Source organism: Phyllobates terribilis, unplaced genomic scaffold (assembly GCF_046119375.1).
Source record: "Phyllobates terribilis strain yellow unplaced genomic scaffold, ASM4611937v1 Scaffold_9__5_contigs__length_417890890, whole genome shotgun sequence".
Classification (NCBI taxonomy): Eukaryota; Metazoa; Chordata; class Amphibia; order Anura; family Dendrobatidae; genus Phyllobates; species Phyllobates terribilis.
The window spans coordinates 141782579-141802997 of NW_027362769.1; the positions used below are offsets into that span (position 1 = coordinate 141782579).

General features: G+C 39.6%; 1 protein-coding gene across 26 annotated transcripts in view; it reads left to right on the plus strand.

The window, feature by feature from the left end:
- The window catches only part of BAZ2B (bromodomain adjacent to zinc finger domain 2B), a 376347-nt gene that overhangs the window by 337285 nt on the left and 18643 nt on the right, over window positions 1–20419 (plus strand). For 12 of the 26 annotated variants that reach the window (XM_073647090.1, XM_073647108.1, XM_073647106.1 and 9 more), the window contains 9 exons: window positions 1403–1613; window positions 2773–2865; window positions 2957–3018; window positions 6395–6460; window positions 10577–10642; window positions 15717–15761; window positions 16327–16359; window positions 18653–18718; window positions 19766–19906. In XM_073647090.1, the coding sequence (XP_073503191.1) occupies window positions 1403–1613; window positions 2773–2865; window positions 2957–3018; window positions 6395–6460; window positions 10577–10642; window positions 15717–15761; window positions 16327–16359; window positions 18653–18718; window positions 19766–19906 (783 nt within the window). The remainder of the gene's footprint in view (window positions 1–1402; window positions 1614–2772; window positions 2866–2956; window positions 3019–6394; window positions 6461–10576; window positions 10643–15716; window positions 15762–16326; window positions 16360–18652; window positions 18719–19765; window positions 19907–20419) is intronic. The other 14 variants (XM_073647095.1, XM_073647097.1, XM_073647110.1 and 11 more) reach the window with 5 other exon arrangements.

Consider the following 20419-nt stretch of genomic DNA (forward strand, 5'->3'; position numbering starts at 1 on the left):
GTGTGCACTTCATCCATTCCTTACAGGCTGCCGAGTGCTACCCTTGTCTTTTCCATCAGCTCTATAGAGAAGGAATGGAGTGGTGATCAGGTGTCCGACTGGCAAGGATAAAAGTGCCCCACTCTACTGATCGGTGCGGGTCCCAGCAGTCAAGCAACGCAGACCACCACTGAGAAGCAAGTTATCACCTATCTTATCTTTTGGTGGGTAGGTGATAACTTGTTTCCACCAGACAACCCCTTTAAGTCTCGGAAATATAATTTATAGAAAATGCATTTTTAATTCACATTAGTGCATAGAGGCCGCTGTAAGCACATACAGGACACAAGAATCACTTTGCATTTTTATGTTCTGCTAATCCATTAAAAAAAAAAGAACAAGTCACTAAACACTAATTAACTGCATAGATAAATCTTATTTAAGAAGCACAAGTCAGCTTCCCTGTGCTCTACCATTCATCACATGGAAAGTGGAAATTGAATGTAGGAAAAAATATTATCCCAGGTTATAACAATTATTAATAAAAAAAATAGGATGTTGCCGCCATCAAGATGACCAGAAACTGAAGATACTTTAGAGCAAAAGATATATTATCTACGGCACAGTTATGGTGGGAGCCGATCCCTGGGAAAAACCCCTTGGAATTAGACCATCTGTAAGATGTAAAACATTTTGCTTTTTGTCTTGCTTCTTGAAGTGCAGATTTGAGTCACAGCCCCCTTGCCCATGCCAATGGCAATATTTGGCTTTTTTCGTGTGTGCCCTCTCAGCCTGCAAACAGAACCAAGTTCCCTAACTTGACCTTCACCTTCAGACGATTTGGAGCCAAGGACAGGAGATACACAATACAGCAGCGTGCTCATATCATTCATGAATAACATCATTTTGAGGTTTTTGTATAATTTTTCCAAGTTGTTCACCCATGGGTGACATTTTTTTCTTTTGCACAATGAGGCTTGGTATAAGGGTGGGTAAAGTGTATTGTTATATTTTGGCCAAGATTTGTCTTCCCCCATGCCACAGCATCTATGGACAGCCTGAATAGGAGCTGATCTGCAGTACCTGGGAGTGGCCACTAAACAGTTTATGGAGTTGTGGTACTCTGCGCCGCTGGCGGATCTGGTAACATCTGATAGGCAGGTTGCCGAGTGTCAGACCGCCACCGATCTGCTATTGAAAACCTATCCTAGGTATGGGTCATCAGTATCATAGTAGTGGAAAATTCCTTTAAGTACAGAATATTTCAGCATATTTCCAGCATATTTCACATATAAAATGATTACTTGATATGCTACAGTAAGCACAACATGAGCTTTAATAGTGCATGTGCATCGTGCTGATAGTTGTGGTGCCAGCGGCGCTCTCCTGTGATCACTCTGATCCCGCTTTATCTTTTTTAAAGGGACTTCAATGGTGTCTTCTGAACGAAGAAGAAATTGTTCCACGTATCCGAGCAATGGAAGGACGCAGAGGACGACCGCCTAATCCAGAGAGGCAGCTTGCTAGAGAGGAAACCAGGATGAGACGCAGAAAAGGACGACCCCCAAATGTAGGAAACCCAGATTTTGCTGGGAACGATGAAGCAAAGCTCCTAAGAAAGCTTCAGGCACAAGGTATGTGAGCTGCCCAATTATCAAGGGTTGATGTTCAGTATCCCCCGCCACTCAGACGCTAAATCAGTGGGGATTGTTCAGTCTGATAACGTTTGAGAGTAAGGATGAGCCTTTATTTTTCACGTTGGCAGCAAATCCCACAACATTTCCAGGGAGTTTGCATGTTATCCACTTGTGTATTTCTGCTTTCATTCGCTAGTACATTTTACACCCCAGAAAAACCTACAACTGTTGATTTTCTATGACATTTGTACTAGTGTGTGTGTTATTACTCATTCTCTGACTGTATACCTGTATGAGATTTCACCTAGAGCATCTACGAGCTAAATCCCAATAATGACCCCATAGCAAATGTTTCAGGACAGCTGTGATATCTGAATACACTGACATAGTAACATAATTTGGAAGGGACAGGGCCACAAAATGGATGCCTGAACGCAATGTGAAAGCACCCTTCGGCTACAAGTCTGCAGACACTCTGTGACCTCAGACTTGAGAATCCTCACTATCACGCGCACACTGCTCGCTGTCAGGATTTTCCGGCGTCGGGAGCGTGATCGCAAGTATGTGATTTGTATACGTTCAGTTACATCCCGACTAAATGGGCGCATCCTCGCTCAATGCAATTGTAATAGTCGCAGTGTATGCAACTCGCATACTTGCGGTCACTCGCCCGCCTGTTCCCTGTGCCGGCATCTGAGAATCCTCACAGCTCACAATGCGAGCGATGTGAGTATTCACAAGTCTGCAGTCTCATAGAGAGACTGCAGACTTGTAGCGGAAGGCCGGACAACCCCTTTAACTAAGAATTCATCAGTGATCTTTTGATGGAATATTTGTAAGTCTTTTATCTGTCTTTTACTAAAAATTTTTCAGCTGATTTATGAACATGATCAAAGTTCAGCTTTACTTTGCTGTGGTTTGTGATGAGCAATCGACACAGGGAAGTTCTGTAAAAGCGGATAAGAGTTTACAAACTCCCCATCAGAACAAAATCGCTTACAGTTTCTCAATTAACTCTTTCAATGTGCCAACAATGTGCAGGGAAAAGCCAAACGATGCAAACTTTTTAATGAAAACCCAATAGCAAACTGCTAACTATACCCAGCACAATGAGTGACTCACTTCCATGGTGCCATCTTTTTTTTCTGGGTTCTAGAAATCGCCAGACAAGCTGCACAGATAAAACTTCTACGAAAGCTTCAGAAACAAGAGCAAGCGCGAGCAGCTAAAGAAGCCAAGAAACAGCAAGGTAGAAATACGGAGATATGTTGTTTTTTTGTTGTTGCAGGGTGTTTCAGCTTACATTGCCTCCAATAAATGTCGCCATGTTTGTGTTATAGCTATTATGGCCGCAGAGGAGAAACGGAAACAAAAGGAGCAAATTAAGATACTGAAGCAACAGGTAGTTTTTCTTTTTTTTTTACTGGTCAGCTACATTAAAATTAACAAAAATGTTGCAGTCCTACATGTGTAGTAATGGGACACTCCTGCTGGCCTGGAAATGTGCTTAATTAAATATATCTACTCTTTTCAGTATATCTCCCTTACACTTCCAGCCTTTGACTGATCTTATTATTGGTCCAGGCTAATGTACAAAGATATCTGTTCTGAATAGGCCTGGCTCATAAGTACTTGAAGTAGAAATGCAGCTCATAACAAGATCTATCAACAGCAACTAAACTGATAACAGCAGCTATATCTATTCAGAATAGGCCTCGCTTATTATAGGGGACTTGTCAGGCGATTCATGCTGCCCAAACCACGAGCAGCATGAATCGCAGCCTTATTGCACATTTGCAGCAAGGCCAATAAATCTCTGAAACATCCCAGCATTTCAAAAAATATATACTTTGAAGATCCGGCTGGTAACCCATAGAGAGAGACAAGACTGGTCCAGCGCCGCCCCAGGCTAGCTTCTCTCAGCGCTGTTAGAGATGATTTCTTTTAAGCCCCTGTCTCACATAGCGAGATCGCTAGCGAGATCGCTGCTGAGTCACGGTTTTGGTGACGCAACAGCGACCTCACCAGCGATGTCGCTGTGTGTGACACTTTGCAGCGATCAGGCCCCTGCTGTGAGGTCGCTGATCGCTGCAAAGTGTCCTGGACCATTTTTTGGTCTTTGCCCTCCCGCTGGTCAGCACACATCGCTGTGTGTGACCAGCGGGAGCAGCGATCAGGCTGGTAACCATGATAAACATCGGGTTACTAGGGGCACACGCGCACCTAGTAACCTGCTGTTTATCATGGTTACCAGCCTGCTCCTGCTTCAGGAGGCTGGTAACCAGGAGCAGGACATCGTGGAAAGATTCTTTCCACGATGTCGCTGCTCCCCTGATCGCTGGTGAGCCTGCCTGTTTGACATCTCACCAGCGATCACATAGCGACGCAACAACGATCCCTGACAGGTCGTATCGTTGTCGGGATCGCTGTAGCGTCGCTATGTGTGACGGGGCCTTTATAGCAAGAGACCTGTGAATCGCCTGCAGCAGTGCTGGGAAGAGCTGGCCAGGGACAGCGCTGGGAAGAGTTTGGCTGATGCATGTCTAATGTGTATGGATACCTATAGGGGTGCCAGCACACCTCACAGCTATCTAGCTCCTCTGGTGTACCTGGTATCTGTAAAGCATTTAGAAACCCAAAATCATCACCTCCTTATTTATGTTATGACCCCAAAGAAAAATAAGTTGAACAAAAAACAGATATACAGTTGTGCGCAAAAGTTTACATACCCCAACAGAATTTTTGCTTTCTTGGCCTTGTTTCAGAGATTATGAATGATAGCAAGAAAACTTTCCCCACTCATGGTTATTGGTTGGGTGAAGCCATTTATTGTCAAACTACTGTGTTTTCTGTTTTTAAATCTTAATGACAACCAAAAACATCCAAATGACCCTGATCAAAAGTTCACACACACCAGTTCTTAATACCGTGTATTGCCCCCTCTAACACCAATGACAGCTTGAAGTCTTTTGGGGTAGTTGTGGATGACGTCCTTTATTTTCTCAGATGGTAAAGCTGCCCATTCTTCTTGGCAAAAAGCCTCCAGTTCCTGTAAATTCCTTAGCTGTCTAGCATGAACTGCACGCTTGAGATCTCCCCAGAGTGGCTACATGATATTGAGGTCAGGAGACTGAGATGGCCACTCCAGAATCTTCACTTTTTTTCTGCTGTAGCCAATGACAGGTCGACTTGGCCTTGTGTTTTGGATCGATATCATGTTGGAACGTCCAAGTACGTCCCATGTGCAGCTTCCGGGCTCATGAGTGCAAATTCTCCTCCAGTATTTGCTGATAACATGCTGCATTCATCTTTCCTTCAACTTTTACCAAGTTTCCTGTGCCTTTGTAGCTCACACATCCCCAAAACATCAGCGATCCACCTCCATGCTTTACTGTAGGAATGGTGTTCCTTTCATCATAGGCCTTGTTGACCTCTCTCCAAATGTAACGTTTATGGTTGTGGCCAAAAAGTTCAATTTTGGCCTCATCACTCCAAATGACCTTGTTCCAGAAGTTTTGAGGCTTGTCTCTGTGCTGTTTGGCGTATTGTAGACGAGATACTTTGTGGCATTTGCGCAGTAATGGCTTTCTTCTGGCGACTCGACCATGCAGCCCATTTTTCTTCAAGTGTCTCCTTATTGTACATCTTGAAACAGCCACACCGCTAGTTTTCAGAGAGTCTTGAATTTCAGCTGATGCTATTTGTGGGTTTTTCTTTGCATCCCGAAGCACGTTGCAGCATGTTATCAGCAAATACTGGCGGCAAATTTGCACTCATCAGCCCGGAAGCTGCACATGGGACTTACTTGGACGTTCCAACAAGATAATGATCCAAAACACAAGGCCAAGTCGACCTGTCATTGGCTACAGCAGAACAAAGTGAAGGTTCTGGAGTGGCCATCTCTGTCTCCTGAGCTCAATATCATTGAGCCACTCTGGGGAGATCTCAAGCGCGCAGTTCATGCTAGACAGCCCAGGAATTTACAGGAACTGGAGGCTTTTTGCCAAGAAGAATGGGGCAGCTTTACCATCTGAGAAAATAAAGCACCTCATCCACAACTAACACAAAAGACTTCAAGCTGTCATTGATGTTAGAGGGGGCAATACATGGTATTAAGAACTGGGGTATGTGAACTTTTGATCAGGGTCATTTGGATGTTTTTGGTTGTCATTAAGATTTAAAAAGAGAAAACACAGTAGTTTGACAATAAATGGCTTCACCCAACCAATAACCATGAGTGGAGAAAAAGTTTTTTTGTTATCATTCATATTCTCTGAAACAAGGCCAAGAAAGGGAGAATTCTGCTGGGGTATATAAACTTTTGAGCACAACTGTATAGTGTGATTGTCAATACTGATGCGAGCTGGTAAAATTACCTATTCTGCATATTAAACAATAAGGTGCAAAGTACACCAAAACCAGGCCGGCAAGGATGAATTAAGACTGGAGCCATGATAATTCAGAAAGCAGTAGTGATTCCACAGTCACTAATGCTGATATCAATCACACTAGCTGGTGTCAGGCAAAAAATGTCATCTATATATCCCCAGGAACACAAGATTTACAAAGCTCCTTAAATAACATCACTTTCTTAAAATAAAATGGCAATTTGCACACTTACATTAGCTACTTTCCATCCCTCAATCACTGCAAAACAATCCAGGTCCACCACTTTATAGGTGGGGATGTTTTCCCTTTCTATTTGCAGGACTGATGACTTATATGTACTGTATTCGTGTAATGTGCTTTTTTTTCATAAGCCTTTCTTCCAATCTTAGGAAAAAATCAAGAGAATTGAACAGATACGGATGGAAAAAGAACTACGTGCCCAACAAATTCTAGAGGTATCAGGGAGTACCCGCTGCTTTGTGCTTACTTCATATTTTATATGACCTTCTTTTTGTATTGTGCTTTCTGGGCATGTGTCAAGATTAGATGATGGAACTCGCTGCATGTGTATAGACCGCTGTTCTCTGTATGTGTATAGACCGCTGTTCTCTGTATGTGTATAGACCGCTGTTCTCTGTATGTGTATAGACCGCTGTTCTCTGTATGTGTATAGACCGCTGTTCTCTGTAGCTGCTATGTTCAGGCTTAAGTAAGTCTTGTGCATATGGCAGAGCCTGTAGAGGGGCACGATGTGGACCTCTGTATGGTGCATCCATATGGCATTGTATTAGGGAGCATAGCAGTATGTCGTCAACATGGCACAATTTATTTTCTGCAGGATTCATACAGTGTGCCTCCGTATGAAATCAGAGACATATGGAGGAACAGTAAAGTCAATAGCAGTCTACTGTACATGTTTATTAATGAATAGGGCAACCCTGATATGCAACTCTAAACTACAGTATAGGTGTTTCTATATCTGCCGACATCTACATCAGGGAACCCCCATACGTATTAGATGGGCAGCCGGTTCCACTGAAATATACTGCAGTAGTATCAGGTATTAGAACAGAACAGTAATTACAAAGTATTCCATCATTTAAAGAGTAACTAAACTTTCATTTTTTTTAAACAAATTTTGTCCAGAATGGAAAGCTATCAAACTTTGTATATAATTTTATTAGGGAATTTGACTTCAGTTCTGTAAAAATTTTAAAAAAAATTGCACGTAAATGGCTTCCAAACCTTTGCTTTTCCCCAGACTATTTGCTGCTTTCAGCTGTATTAATATCAGAACTTACTCATTTGGAGTACCGATGATGGCAGTGATCAGTCAGCTCCTGACTCCTCCTCTGAGCGTTGCGCTGATCAGAACAATCTCCTGCAGCAGCTTCTCCCCGGAGTTACTGACGTATAGGTGCTGATCTGACCCATCACTGCCATCATCTGTACTCCAAATGCGTACTTTCTGATGTCAGTGCCGCCGAAAGCAGGCAAATACAGTAGATGGGGAAGCACAGAGGTTTGGAAGCCGTTTATATTCAATTTTTTTAAAGGAAAATATCCTAATAAGGTAATTTGAAAAGTTTCATAACTTTCCATGCTGGACAAAAAAAGCTATAAAAACTAATAAAAAGTTTGGCTACTCTTTAAAAAATAGATTCTTCTCTCCCAATGGAATATTAAAACACAGAGAATTGGTGTAATGTGCTATTTTGGAACAATATAATGGAGAGGTGAAGGTGGAATAGAAATTTCTTTCAGAATATACTCTATATCTGTGTGGGCATATGAAATTTCCATACAATTGCTGGTCTCAATTTCTTCCCACTTGTGCCTTTTTTATGCAAACTGGGGAATTATGTTTTATAAATGAGGTCCTGTATATATCATCCTGACACGTCGTTTAGCTTTACACATATATTTACATCCATAAATGTGAATGAGGAACAGAGAGTGATCCACGAATGATGCTACCGACATATTGATATGTGCTCCTGCTTTTATATATCAGTGAGTTAAAATTGACACAAGCAAATTACCAGTCTATGGCAGGACTCCTTTTTAAAAGTGAAATTTTAACTTTTGCAAAATTTCCCAGTACCAATGGAAAAAGCTGAAAAACTTTGCAAATAATTTGCTTTTACCATTTTTGTTTTGTATATATGTTTTTTTTTATTGTATTTTTAGTTGTTTTTATGTTTTCTCCATTCATACACACAGCTGATTTTGATACTCGGTCTTAGTGATTTAGTTAGAGGTATATCAGCCATTCGAGCTCGCACAATGCATTGCTTTCTGGTAACATGAGTCCTGCAGAAATTGAGAATTTACCTTTTTTTACCCTTTTTTGTGTGAATGACTCACTCAGCATCATCTAGGAAAACCGGAAGTGAGAAAAGCAAACTATTTACAAAGTTTCTCATCTTTTAATGCAGATGTAAACAGGGGAATTCTATAAAATGATAAGTAGAGTGGAGTTTTCCTTTAAATGGGTTGGCCACTTTTCTGGTTGCATTTCTAATATGCCATAAAACGTTTTGTTTTCTTCTACAAAGTTACCCCATTTCTGCCAACAGTCCCAATTTTGTCGGGAATGTCCCATGAACCAGGCCACATGGATGGGTAGGTCTTATCAAACCCACATCTAAAAGTTGGTGGTGTTTGGGTGGAGCATTCCTTGGACTGTGGCTTAAAGGGAATCTGTCTGCAAGTTTTACTATGTAATCTGAGAGCAGCATGACATAGGAGCAGAAACTCTGATTCCAGTCATGTGTCACTTAATGGACTGCTTCCTGTAGTTTTGATAAAGTCACTGTTTTCTCTGCTGTATCTCTGGCAGAGCTCTGAATGCGGAGCTGTGTATAACCCCGCCCACACCACTGATTGGCAGCTTGCTGACAATGTACACAGGAAGTAGCCAATCAGTGGTGGGGGCGGGGTTACATATTAGCTGGACTGCCTTGCACATGACACCTAGTCCTGCACTGATAATCTCCTGCTGATAAAACACTGATTGTATTGAAACTATAGTGAGCTGCTGAGTAAGTAACACATCCCTGGAATCGGGCTCTCTGCCCCTACATTATGCTGCTCTCAGATTAAATAGACCTATACAAGAAATGTGCAAGGCTCAACATATGGAAAAATACGTATCTTTATTTTTATTATTACACAATATTTAAAAAAGCAATGAGATAAGCATACAAAGTAAGATAATTAAAAAATATACTATAAATAGCTGGGTATGACAGTATCCTCCCAAGTAGGGCAGATTAAGTAACAAGATATATAAAATATATAATATGGAGTCATAGCATTGAGGATGGATACTCGATAAACATGTGAGCCAAAATAGTCAATGGACGACAAGCAATCAAAGAACAATGAATAAAGAAAAACAGCAGTGTCACATAATAGTAGAAGAGCACAATGGTGTTAAATAGGCCTCACCTATCAAAGAAAACTCACCCAACGCGCGTTTCACATCAAGCTTTGTCAGGGTGTGTGACGAATATTAAATAATAAAAACCTTCCGACAGATTCCCTTTAAATCTCCTAAATTTTAAATGATAAATGTTGGTATATTACCCCAGCTCATCATTTCAAGCCCCTCTGCTGCCCATGTATAAGTCCACATCTGCACAGGCACAGATGCAAGAAGATGAGTTATTTGTACATGTGCTGAATCACTGCCGGACAAAGACAGGAAAGGGTCCCTGTGCAAAAACAATATATGGGCCCTTTCCAGTTCAACAGTTCATTATAATGCAGAATTCCACCTATTTTGGAGGTCAAAAAGGGCCCCCTTACCTGTTGTGCCCTTAGGCAGCAATGATATGTCTGCTCCTGTGCTGAATGTATTCATTGCCTGTGCAGAAGAGGATGTGATGCTGCCATCTTGATACCTATGGATGGGAAGAATACAGCTTCCAAGGTTTATAGTCCTATCAATGGGCAGCGAGTGGTTTAAAATTAATAAATCGGGTACGTTTAGAGGTTCCTGGCACAAATCAAAACACTTTATGGCCTAATAGAAATATGGGCGAGATGCAAAGATTGACAAGATTGAATCCCGTAGACAGAAGTGGTGCATAGGGTTCATTTTTTCATTCTTTTTTTTTGTGATAACGGTTGGCATGGTCTCCATACATTTCAGTGCAGTGCTATGTAAGTAGGAAAAGGGGGAAATATACACAGACATGATTTAACTAGATTGAAATTGGTATAAAGCTATTTATTATGGGTGATTGCACATGAACGACAATGCCGAGACCGGGTTATGTCATAGAAACACGTTATTTTCTAACCCCATAATGTTTCATGTTTGATTTAGGATGATGAGCCCGTGCCGGAGTGTTAGGATGAAGGGTGCCTGACCTTAAGCCGCGCACCCATTATTTAATTGGCAGGCGCACTATAAGCATTAGCATGCAGGAGAAGTACGGCCCCATTGTGTCCTGTATTGTGCCGTCACCCAGTAGGACATGAGGCTTTCTCTAGCATCTGATAAAGTGTTCAGATTGTAGTTGTGCTGTTGCATGACCTTGAGACCTGTTTTGCATGCACAGGCTAAAAAGAAAAAGAAAGAAGACGCAGCAAATGCCAAAATATTGGAGGCCGAGAAACGGATAAAGGTTAGTTTAGATAAGAGCATCATTTGCCACCGTTTTCTGTCTGACTTGCTTGTCTGACTTGCTTTGGTTAGGGCGTTTAGACTGAGTGACATGCTTTTGCTAGAATCTTGAGCAGGGGGGGGCACAAGGGCCACACAGTCAAATTGTACTAAGAAGGGGGTCACAAGGACACTTAAAATAAATGTCACCCAAAATCGTCCACCGATTAGTTTCATATCTGTCTAGACTTCGGAAATCCATTTTTTTTTTAGACACAACGCTCCAAATCCCCAGCTTCCTTAAAGAGCAAACCGTGGTTTTAATTATTTTAATTCTTCTTTCATAAACAGTGTACACGTCAAAATAAGAAACTTTGTAATATCCACTTCTTTCGCCTCCTGGACTGATCTTTCATTATCAAAATTTTCAATTCATGGCTAAAATGTGTCTTCAGTGAATTCAGACTTCCCCATTACGAAGATAGGAGATGACAGTTGGTGCTCATAATGTTCTATGGAGAACTGTAACTGTCGTTTCAGGAGAACTTCCATCAGAATGTCTTGTGTCTGCTGTGTCTACCTCTAGCTCCTCCCTCCTCCTCATCCCTCTCCATAGAATCTTTTAAGTACTAAATGTCATCTCTTATCTCAGATTCCCCTCCTTGAATTGATAGAGAAAGATTAATCCAGCAGGAAAAATAAGTAGATTTTTCTGATAATCTATATGTTGGTTATTTTCATGAGTACTATTGATTTATGAAATAAAATTAGCTCGAAGCAAAGACTTCATTGATAGAACTCTATCTGTCCTCAGTCACCACTAGGGGGAGCTTCCTGTACCAATTGTACTCAATAATAGGAATATATCCCCCAACGATTAGTCTGTTGTTGATAAAGAAAGTAGAAGTAATATAATTTATTGCCAACAGTGGTGGCACACCACATAGCTAATATGGGGCACTTCAGTTGGGGGTACGGTGTTGAACGGCCCAGTCCCTGACCAGTGTCTGCCCTCTTCTCCTGACATCTGTTGTATATGCACATCAGTAGTTGGGACGAGTTGATGTGTTGATCCCGCTGACGGGCGCCAGATATTTTACGCCTGCTGTGATTGGGGTTGGTTCTGATTGCAGGAGTTTAACCCCTTAAATGCTGTAGTGAACATCAACAGCATATACAGCGGAGGGCCCCCTCTGTCATCAACATTGAGCCCCCAAGATGTGGTAGCAGGAACCCAATTGGTTATTTTCACGGCAGGTTGGGCCCGATTCAGACTTTTGCTATGGGGCTATGGGGGATTTTTCTGTATGCCCCTGTTTACAAGTGCATTATTGAGCAGTAAATGAAGATGTAGATGACAGCTGACATTGTGTAGATGCAGATGCCACCACATCAAGCTCATGTCGCAGCCTTCTCTTGGGTCTCGTTCCCCTCTATGTCCAATTACAGTGGGTGATTGACTTTTCTTACCATGTAGTCCTGCCAGAATGACAAATGAGGGAACGCTTGTTTGCCATTGGTTGCATCTGGTACGGGGGCCCAAAATGTCTCCTTGATCTGGAGACACCAATGATTGCACAAATGAGTGTGTATAAGAGAGGAGTGCCAATCTACTTGACATATTGTTGATCGCTGGTGGTTACAGATAAATTCTCTGCCCATGTAAATGGGCCTCTAACCAAAGATAGCTATCATTATAACATATGTTAAGTCAGGTCTACCTGTTGGGAAATGTAGGGATCTGGATTCGGATGAGTTTGTTGTGTATATCTGGTGACCCCATTGGTTTTCCTATGGAATCCGACCACACTGAATCGGGGATGAATAATGGAGTTCCATGAATATAGATAGGTACATTGCGTTTTACTGGACACATTTGCACTTGGTAGAGAAGACGTAAAAAAGTTGTCCAGTATTATACACACATTTTGTATCGGTATAGTCCCATCTGTAAAAATGGGGTCTCTTTTCCCCCTGGATCCCTGATGTCTAGGAGGCTGATTAGGCCATTTCCCAAATACTAAAATCAGCAGAAAGCTTAATCTACATTTCTGCCAGGATGTAGTGTTGGCTCGCCAGGTGAAACAAACGGGGCTCAAGGAACCACCATGCTCCCAATATGGCGGGGAGCCAGAGCTTGGACCCTACATTACATGGCCCATGAGTAAACCATAAATGTCTTTTATGCAGTAAACTGCTGTAAGGTATGTGCACATTTTTCAGGTGGACGAACACATCAAGTTTTTCAAGCAGATGCTTCAGGAAACACCGGCATTTTTTTCCCCAAAGCATCTTCTTTTTTTAGCGGATAATTTCCTGAGCCCCCTTTTTCAACGATTTTTACCGGGGGTTTTTGAACATTTTTCCAGTGTTTTTTTTTTTTTTTTTTTGTCTCTTTTTTTTTTATTTTTACATTGTTGTTGAATTACGAAACCACTAGTTACTTTTAATGCAAAAACATTCAAAAAGAAACCCTGGCGCCTCATTGACTTCTCACTTCTGTTAACCTCTTCGCATCTTTGGAAGCTAAAGTGGTTAAAAGACACTCAGAAGCCTGAACATGTACACAGCAAGTCATTTTTCCATAGTAATGCAGATCTTCATTCTTTTGCGCATTTCGAAAGCGCTTTTTTCGAACGGTTTCCACCTGAACAAAGTCGTCATGTGCACATACACTTAGATGGGGCATATTAAAAGAGTATGCAATGTTCTCATGTGCGTTAGCGTGGAGTTCCTCAAAATCTCTGTTTGCTTTTAGTGAATAGGAACGTTTGTGATTCCATTCAGACGTTTGTGGGCCAGTACACCAGTACATACCTCGTACTTCTCACAGATGAGATATTGTTATAATGTATTCCAGTCTAGATAATCTTCATACTCAGCAACACAGATCTTTCTTTTGTTCTGATACTTTTCTGTCATTCCTCGAGAACAAGCTGTCAGGTGTGTCTACACAGGAGTGGATTTTTAATAAGTGGTACATTGCGAAGTTTCTTGTTTTTACAAGCTCTTTGCTATTTTACCTATTTAAGGAGCTGACACTACCTCTTTAAGGATTGACGTGGGCATAATGCACATCAGGCCAATCTTTTATTTTAATTTGTAAGAATAGATAGGATGTGACTTATTCTTTCATATTTTTTTCTGCTCGGAAATCCTAAAACGTCTGTCAATGAGGTTACGGAAATGCCAAACACTTAAATAAGCTGAGGATTTCACATGGATTTAGGCACAGAATGCCTAAAATCCGCAAGTGATAAGACAGATATACAAATGTCAAAAACCACATTAAGCCTTTCCTGACATTGGACATGCTAGTACACTTCAGATGCGGAGCAGGTTCAGGAGCTAGTGCCAATCCCTGCTGTTAACCATTTATATGCTGCAATCAATCTCTCACAGCGCATTTAAATGGAATGTTTGGGTGGTGTAATCATTACACCACTTTTCGCCGACCCCCCCACAGGGAGTCTATGGGTTGCGCTGGCAGCTGGGTGTCTACTGAAGGCCCCCCATTGCACCATATTGGAAGTCTTATAGTAAAGTATTACAGCATACTGTACAAGCAATGAAATGATCACAGGTCCAAGTTCCTTGGGCAGGGGGGGGCATACAAGTAAAAATGTAATAAAAAATATGTTTAAAAAGATATTGAAAAAATAAAATAGAATTGAAATCACACCCATTTTCCCAATTTTAAAAAAAAAGAGAAATTAAAAATAAGCAAAAATAAACATATTTGATATTGGCTTGTCCATAAATGTCCGATTATAGAATTGTAATTATTATATAATTATTATATATACTGTAAGTATAGAATTACTACCTCACACCGGAGAGAAAAAAAATAATCTAAGCTCCGGAATTGCCATCTTTTAGCCGTTGCACTTCCCCCAAAAAATGCAATAAAAAGTGCCAAAAAATGTCGTATGCTACCCAAAATGGAACCAATAAAAACTACAGCTAGACACACAAAAAAAGCCTTCACACAGCTCCAACAATGGAAAAATAAAAAAGTTACAGGTCTTAGAAAATGACAACCTATTTTTTTTTTTTTTACAAAGTTCAGATTTTTTTTTTCCACTAAGATATAATAAAAATAAGTTTGGTATCACTGTAATCAGACTGACCTGAAGAATCCTGTTGCAATGTCATTTTTACAGCACAATGAACACCGTAAAAACTAAACCCAAAACACAATGGCGGAATTGCAAGTTTTTTACCCTCTTTCACGCCACGTTTTTTCAGTACATTATAAAAATGAATTGTAAAATGAATGGTGCCATCCTACAAAAAAAAACAACAGAAAAATAAAAAAATGATGACTCTTGGAAATAGGGGAAGAAAGAAAATTAAGCGCAAAAACGAAAAATTTCTTGACGGTAAGGGGTTAAGAAACAGGAGGAAAAGTAGCAACGTTGCATTTCTTATGTTTAACTATAATTTGGTGCTACCATATATGAAAATCAGATAAATGGATTTTCAGAAAAAAAAAAAGAGAACGTCCAAATTTTGGCAAAATTTAAGGAAGTATTAAGTCCATGTAAACATGCAAATGTTGATGTTTAGAGACTCCGCTCTGCCATTTATTTGTTTGTTGTGATAACATTACTCAGTAGGTTTTTGTGCAGTCCTATACAAAAAATAAAGGAAACTTTCCCAAACCATAGCCGCTACACAATCAGTGTAAGGTACTGGTGTGCTCTGCCATCTGCTGGCTAGCTTGTGGAACAACAACTGAAGTTTTACTGTTGCAATTACTGTAGTTTCCCTTGTTTTAAGGCGGTGCTTGTAGTCGCCTCTGTTTCTTGACTCTTCCAAAAGCATGTTATTAGGTTTGTTTGTTTTTTACCATTTTGTTCAATCCGAAAAAAAAAAATATATATATATATATATATATATATATATATATATATATATATATATATATATATATATTTAGGCTTTCTTGTAGTCAGGAGGAGAGTTTAGAAACCTGTTTTTCTTATGCAGTCTGAAGTATGAATTATTTTTTATTCTATTATTTTAGTTAAAATGAATAATTCTTTATACTATTCTTTTCCTACTAATATTAAATATTTGTTTTTTTTTTAAAGGAGAAGGAAATGCGACGTCAACATGCCGTCCTCTTGAAGCACCAGGTCTGTATTTTTCTATAATAACTAGTAGCACCTTTAAATCCATACATATTTTAATAACATTAAATTGTATCACTTGCTGCCATTTTAGCGCAATACGTTGATAAGTAATGACATCACTGAGTCACATGATTCTTTATTTATGTAAATAAGTGGAAAAGAAAACATTTCCCGTGAAAACAAACTGATCTGATTGGATGCTTTGGATCATGTTTTCTTTTTCACTGATTTTCTTAAAGGAGCCTCACTTCTTTATACCTCGGTGATCCCAGTACCCATTGTTCTGTATGTTGACGGATACATATTATATTGCTATTCCTTGAACTACTTTCTAGCAGCAGTATAATTGAATACCCCACAATTAGTATGATAATTGCACCGTATTTCCCGCTTACGTAATACCTGCCTTGCTTTGGTTACGGGTGCTTCTGGGGATGATTTAACTTTTTTTTTTATTATTATTATTATTATATTATTATTAGATTATTATTATTATTATTCACAAATGGTTATTTTGTAATCTGCATTTATTTCTGTTTCATAATGATGTGCCAACTCTTTCTACCAGGAGTTGGAGAGGCATAGACTAGATATGGTATGGGTATGTTTATTTTTGTACGTCTTAACACCGCATCGTGATTTTTATTATTTTTTTTTCTTTCTTTATTTTATTTATTTTTGGTTGTGATATGGTTGTCCTAGCAATGCATAAAGTGTAGCACTGGCTGCTGTCATATGACATCTTCCCTCCTGCATGGCTTAACAGTGCAGAGCATCGCATACATCCGCTAATTAACCCAGGATAGACTAATACATGTCACACCGCTGATACCAAAGGCTGTAGGAACATATTTAGATGATCCATATATTACAAAAAAAAAAAAAAACATTTCCTTTCTAAATTCAGAGCCTCATATTATTAGCGATTCCTTGACGTATTTATTGAAAGGCATGCATACAGTGAAAAGAATCCCTCCCTGCAAGGTGCAGCGTTACCAACTTTATGCAGTGCATCAAAGGAGCGTCATTTGGATAATCCTTTTATTTTTACATTCATGCATGTGTATATTCTTCATAAACAGACCTCATGTTTGCATACACAAAAAAAAAATACACAATACAGCTGAAGGGAGCAATTCTGATTTTATCTATGCAGTTTTCTAGCAGATTTTTTTTTTTAAAAAAACTAGCCCCAAAAGTTAGCTTTCAACCCAAATTTTAGGCAAAATAGACCGATGAGCTGTCACAACACAGGGTTAAGTGCTCAGTGAGTAATATTTCTGAGGATCTTGCCGACATAAAGGGCAAGTTCATCTTTGAATACCACAAAGCATTAATCTATGACGAAAGTTGAGCAACTTCGTAAATACATTCCGTTAGTTATATTCCAGAGCTGCATTAACTGTCCTGCGAGATTCAGAGCTGAAATCTTCAGGCATTTCCAATACAGTCAGAAAAACTGACCAGTACATCCAAACTAGTGTGTATAGGTGCCAGCTGAGACTATAATTCTAAGACAAAATATAGCTGTATTCTGAAATACTAAGAATAATACATTTAGAAAATTGGAACTGCATTAATGCCATAGAAAAGAGGTGAACGCTATATTATGTACAACTGGAACTGCAATATTGCTATAGAAAAATTACAGTAAAAAGAAGGCATTTAGTGCATAAATTGGCCAATACTATGCTCCAAGTACCTTCTTTTTATTGTAATTTTTCTATAGCAATATTGCAGTTCCATTTTTTCCAATATTCCATATGTACATAATGTAGCTTTTACCTGTTTTCTATGGCAGTAATGCAGTTCCAATTTTCTTAATGTATTATTCTTAGGCTGTGTTCACACATCATGTTTTTTTTCAGCGTTTTTTGCTGCAGACTTTTATACACAGTACCAGCAAAGTCTATGAGAAACCAAAATTCTCAGTTCACACATCATGGTTTTTTTTTTGTTCAGGATTTTGTGCCTTGCATGTTTTTTTTGGGAAAATGGAGCATGTCACTTCTTCCAGCATTTTTTAATGGGTGGTGAAAAAAAAACGCATCAAAAACGCACCAAAATTTGTTTTAGCTTTTTGATGCCAAAATAGAATGGGGTTCTCTTTTTTTCACAGAACTTTATGTGCATGCATAAAAAGAGACAGGACAGAGAAAAAAACGCATTAAAAACGCACCAAAAACGCATAAAAAAGCAAGAAAAATCCTTGAAGAACAGGTTTTGCTGCAGAAAATTGATGCCAGAAACCATGATGTATGAACATAGCCTTAGTATTTCTGAGTGCAGCTATATTTTCTCATATTTCCAGCATAGTGTTTGCTTGGTTTCTTGACTAACGGGAAGCAGCGTATAGTAGAAATGCCAGGTATGTGTCTAACAACCAGCAGAACTATGAATTCAGCTCTGGGCTATAATTGATACAAATCAGTTACAGAGTCACTAAAATTTTCATTCAGGCTATATTTATACATAAAGAGAAAAATGGTGTTTCGAGGTGGACTTACCCTTTATCACAGTCATGACGTAACCAGCCCATTTCAGAAGCTTTCTATCCTGTTAGTAACCTTACAATGGAACATCATGCTGCAACTCTCCATGAGTATACTTTGTGCAATTTATTTATTTTTTTTTTTACACCGTCTTCATTTTTCATTGCTTTACTTTTACCGCTTATGATTGTGTACCCGCTTTCTAAACCTTGACTAAAAACGTGCACAACTTGACCTTATGTGCCTTGTATTTATAGCATTCACTGTGACTAGTGTCAGTGCTGAATCTGCAATTCTCAGCTTCATGTTCACCAAATGCCCTGTGTATTTTATTTTATTTTTTTATTTTCTCCAATGGTGAATTTGGCTTTCTGTATCTGACTCTTGAATTTGTTTTACCAGGAACGAGAGAGGAGAAGACAGCACATAATGCTCCTGAAGGCTGTGGAAGCTCGTAAAAAGGCAGAGGTAAGGGAAGGTGCTAGGTATATGAATTAAAGGTATATTCCAATCTTTTAATCTTTTACTGCTATGGTGCTTACTACGATAAGCCATAGTATTTACAGAACAATATATTCACAAGAGAGTCAGCAAAAAGGGACTTACAGAAAAACTTCTCTAAAATCACAAATGTGATTGTGATTTTATGATTAAGCCGTAGCATTATGATAGCTGATGTCAACCTCTGGTAATCTGCTGAGTACAAGAATGAAGGAGCCATCCCTATCATGAATTTACCCTAAACTTTTTTTTAATTTAATTATTAATCTACTTTTGCAAAGTTATGAATCTTTGTAATAATACCCCATTATCTTTTTTTGCTTTCTTCTCTCTCAAATACCATGCGGAGAGTGCTGTTTTATCTGCTCATTTGGAAGCTGCTTTAAACTGCTGCTTTTGCCAAAATCTATAATCAAAACACTATTTACAAACACTCTCAATGTCTGAATATGTCGGAGGCTAGCAGAGAAGTCCACTCAAGGAGAGCGTTTGTAAATAGCGTTTGATGACAGATTCTTGCTAGAGCAGCAGTTCAAAGCAGCTTCTAAAAGAACACGAACTAGGCCGCTAAAACAGTACATTCAGCATGATATTTGAGAGAGAAGAAAGCAAAATAAGGCAAAGGGGGAGTACAAAGATTCATAATTTTGAAAAGACTGACCGATAATTAAATATAAAGTAAAAAAATTGGGGTTCCAAATAGGTCTATATAGTCCGCAAAATTATAAAAGGGATAGTTTTTATTGGTTGGTGTAATGTAAAATAAGGCAAACTGTGCAAATACAATTGTATTATGCAGCTACAAGACTCTTATTACTATAGTGATGCGTCTAGGTGTTCCTGCACCCAGACCACAGATACAATAGTTGTCCTAACCCTATATCTAAATACCCTATGGTTAGCACTGAATTACTTACCCCACAAGTCCAGGGCAGAGTGGCTCACCATGAGACACCAAACATTTATTTCTAAACATTTACCGAGCTTTACATTTTCCTGTAATTGTTTTTAAAGGAGAGAGAGCGTTTAAAACAAGAAAAACAGGACGAGAAACGCTTGAATAAGGAACGTAAGCTTGAACAGCGCCGCCTAGAACTAGAACTGGCCAAGGAGCTTAAGAAGCCAACTGAAGATATGTGTTTGGCTGACCAAAAGGTATGTGCACATGGAGACTTCCCGGTACAGAACTTGCAAACTTTGCTTAATCTATCTTGCTAGTGCCATCCTTTTGATGGCAGCTGCCCTTTAAGTCAAAATCTGACCCTTTAAAGAGCCTCACAACATGAGACATTAGCTAAGCCAGTCCAGGGCACACACCCACTAAAGACAGCTGTTTCAGGGTGCTTGCCCCTCTTCAGTGCAGAGCTGGGTTAGGCTGTACAGCTGTTTTTTCCTTCTGGAGTTCTTGTTGGCAATACTCCATGGGAAAAACATGAAAATTAGCTCCCTCCCATAAAGAAAGAAAACTATCTCACTAGTGTCTCACTAGATACCCTAAAAGTCAATGTTCAACTCGTTAGCCAGCCTTACAGCATCATTTGGGAGCACAGTGGCTCAGTGGTTAACACAGTTGCTCAGTGGATCGCACTTTTGCTTTGGAGCCTTGGGTTAAAATCCCACCAGGGACAATAATTGAAAGGAGTTTGAATGTTCTCTCCATGCTTCTGT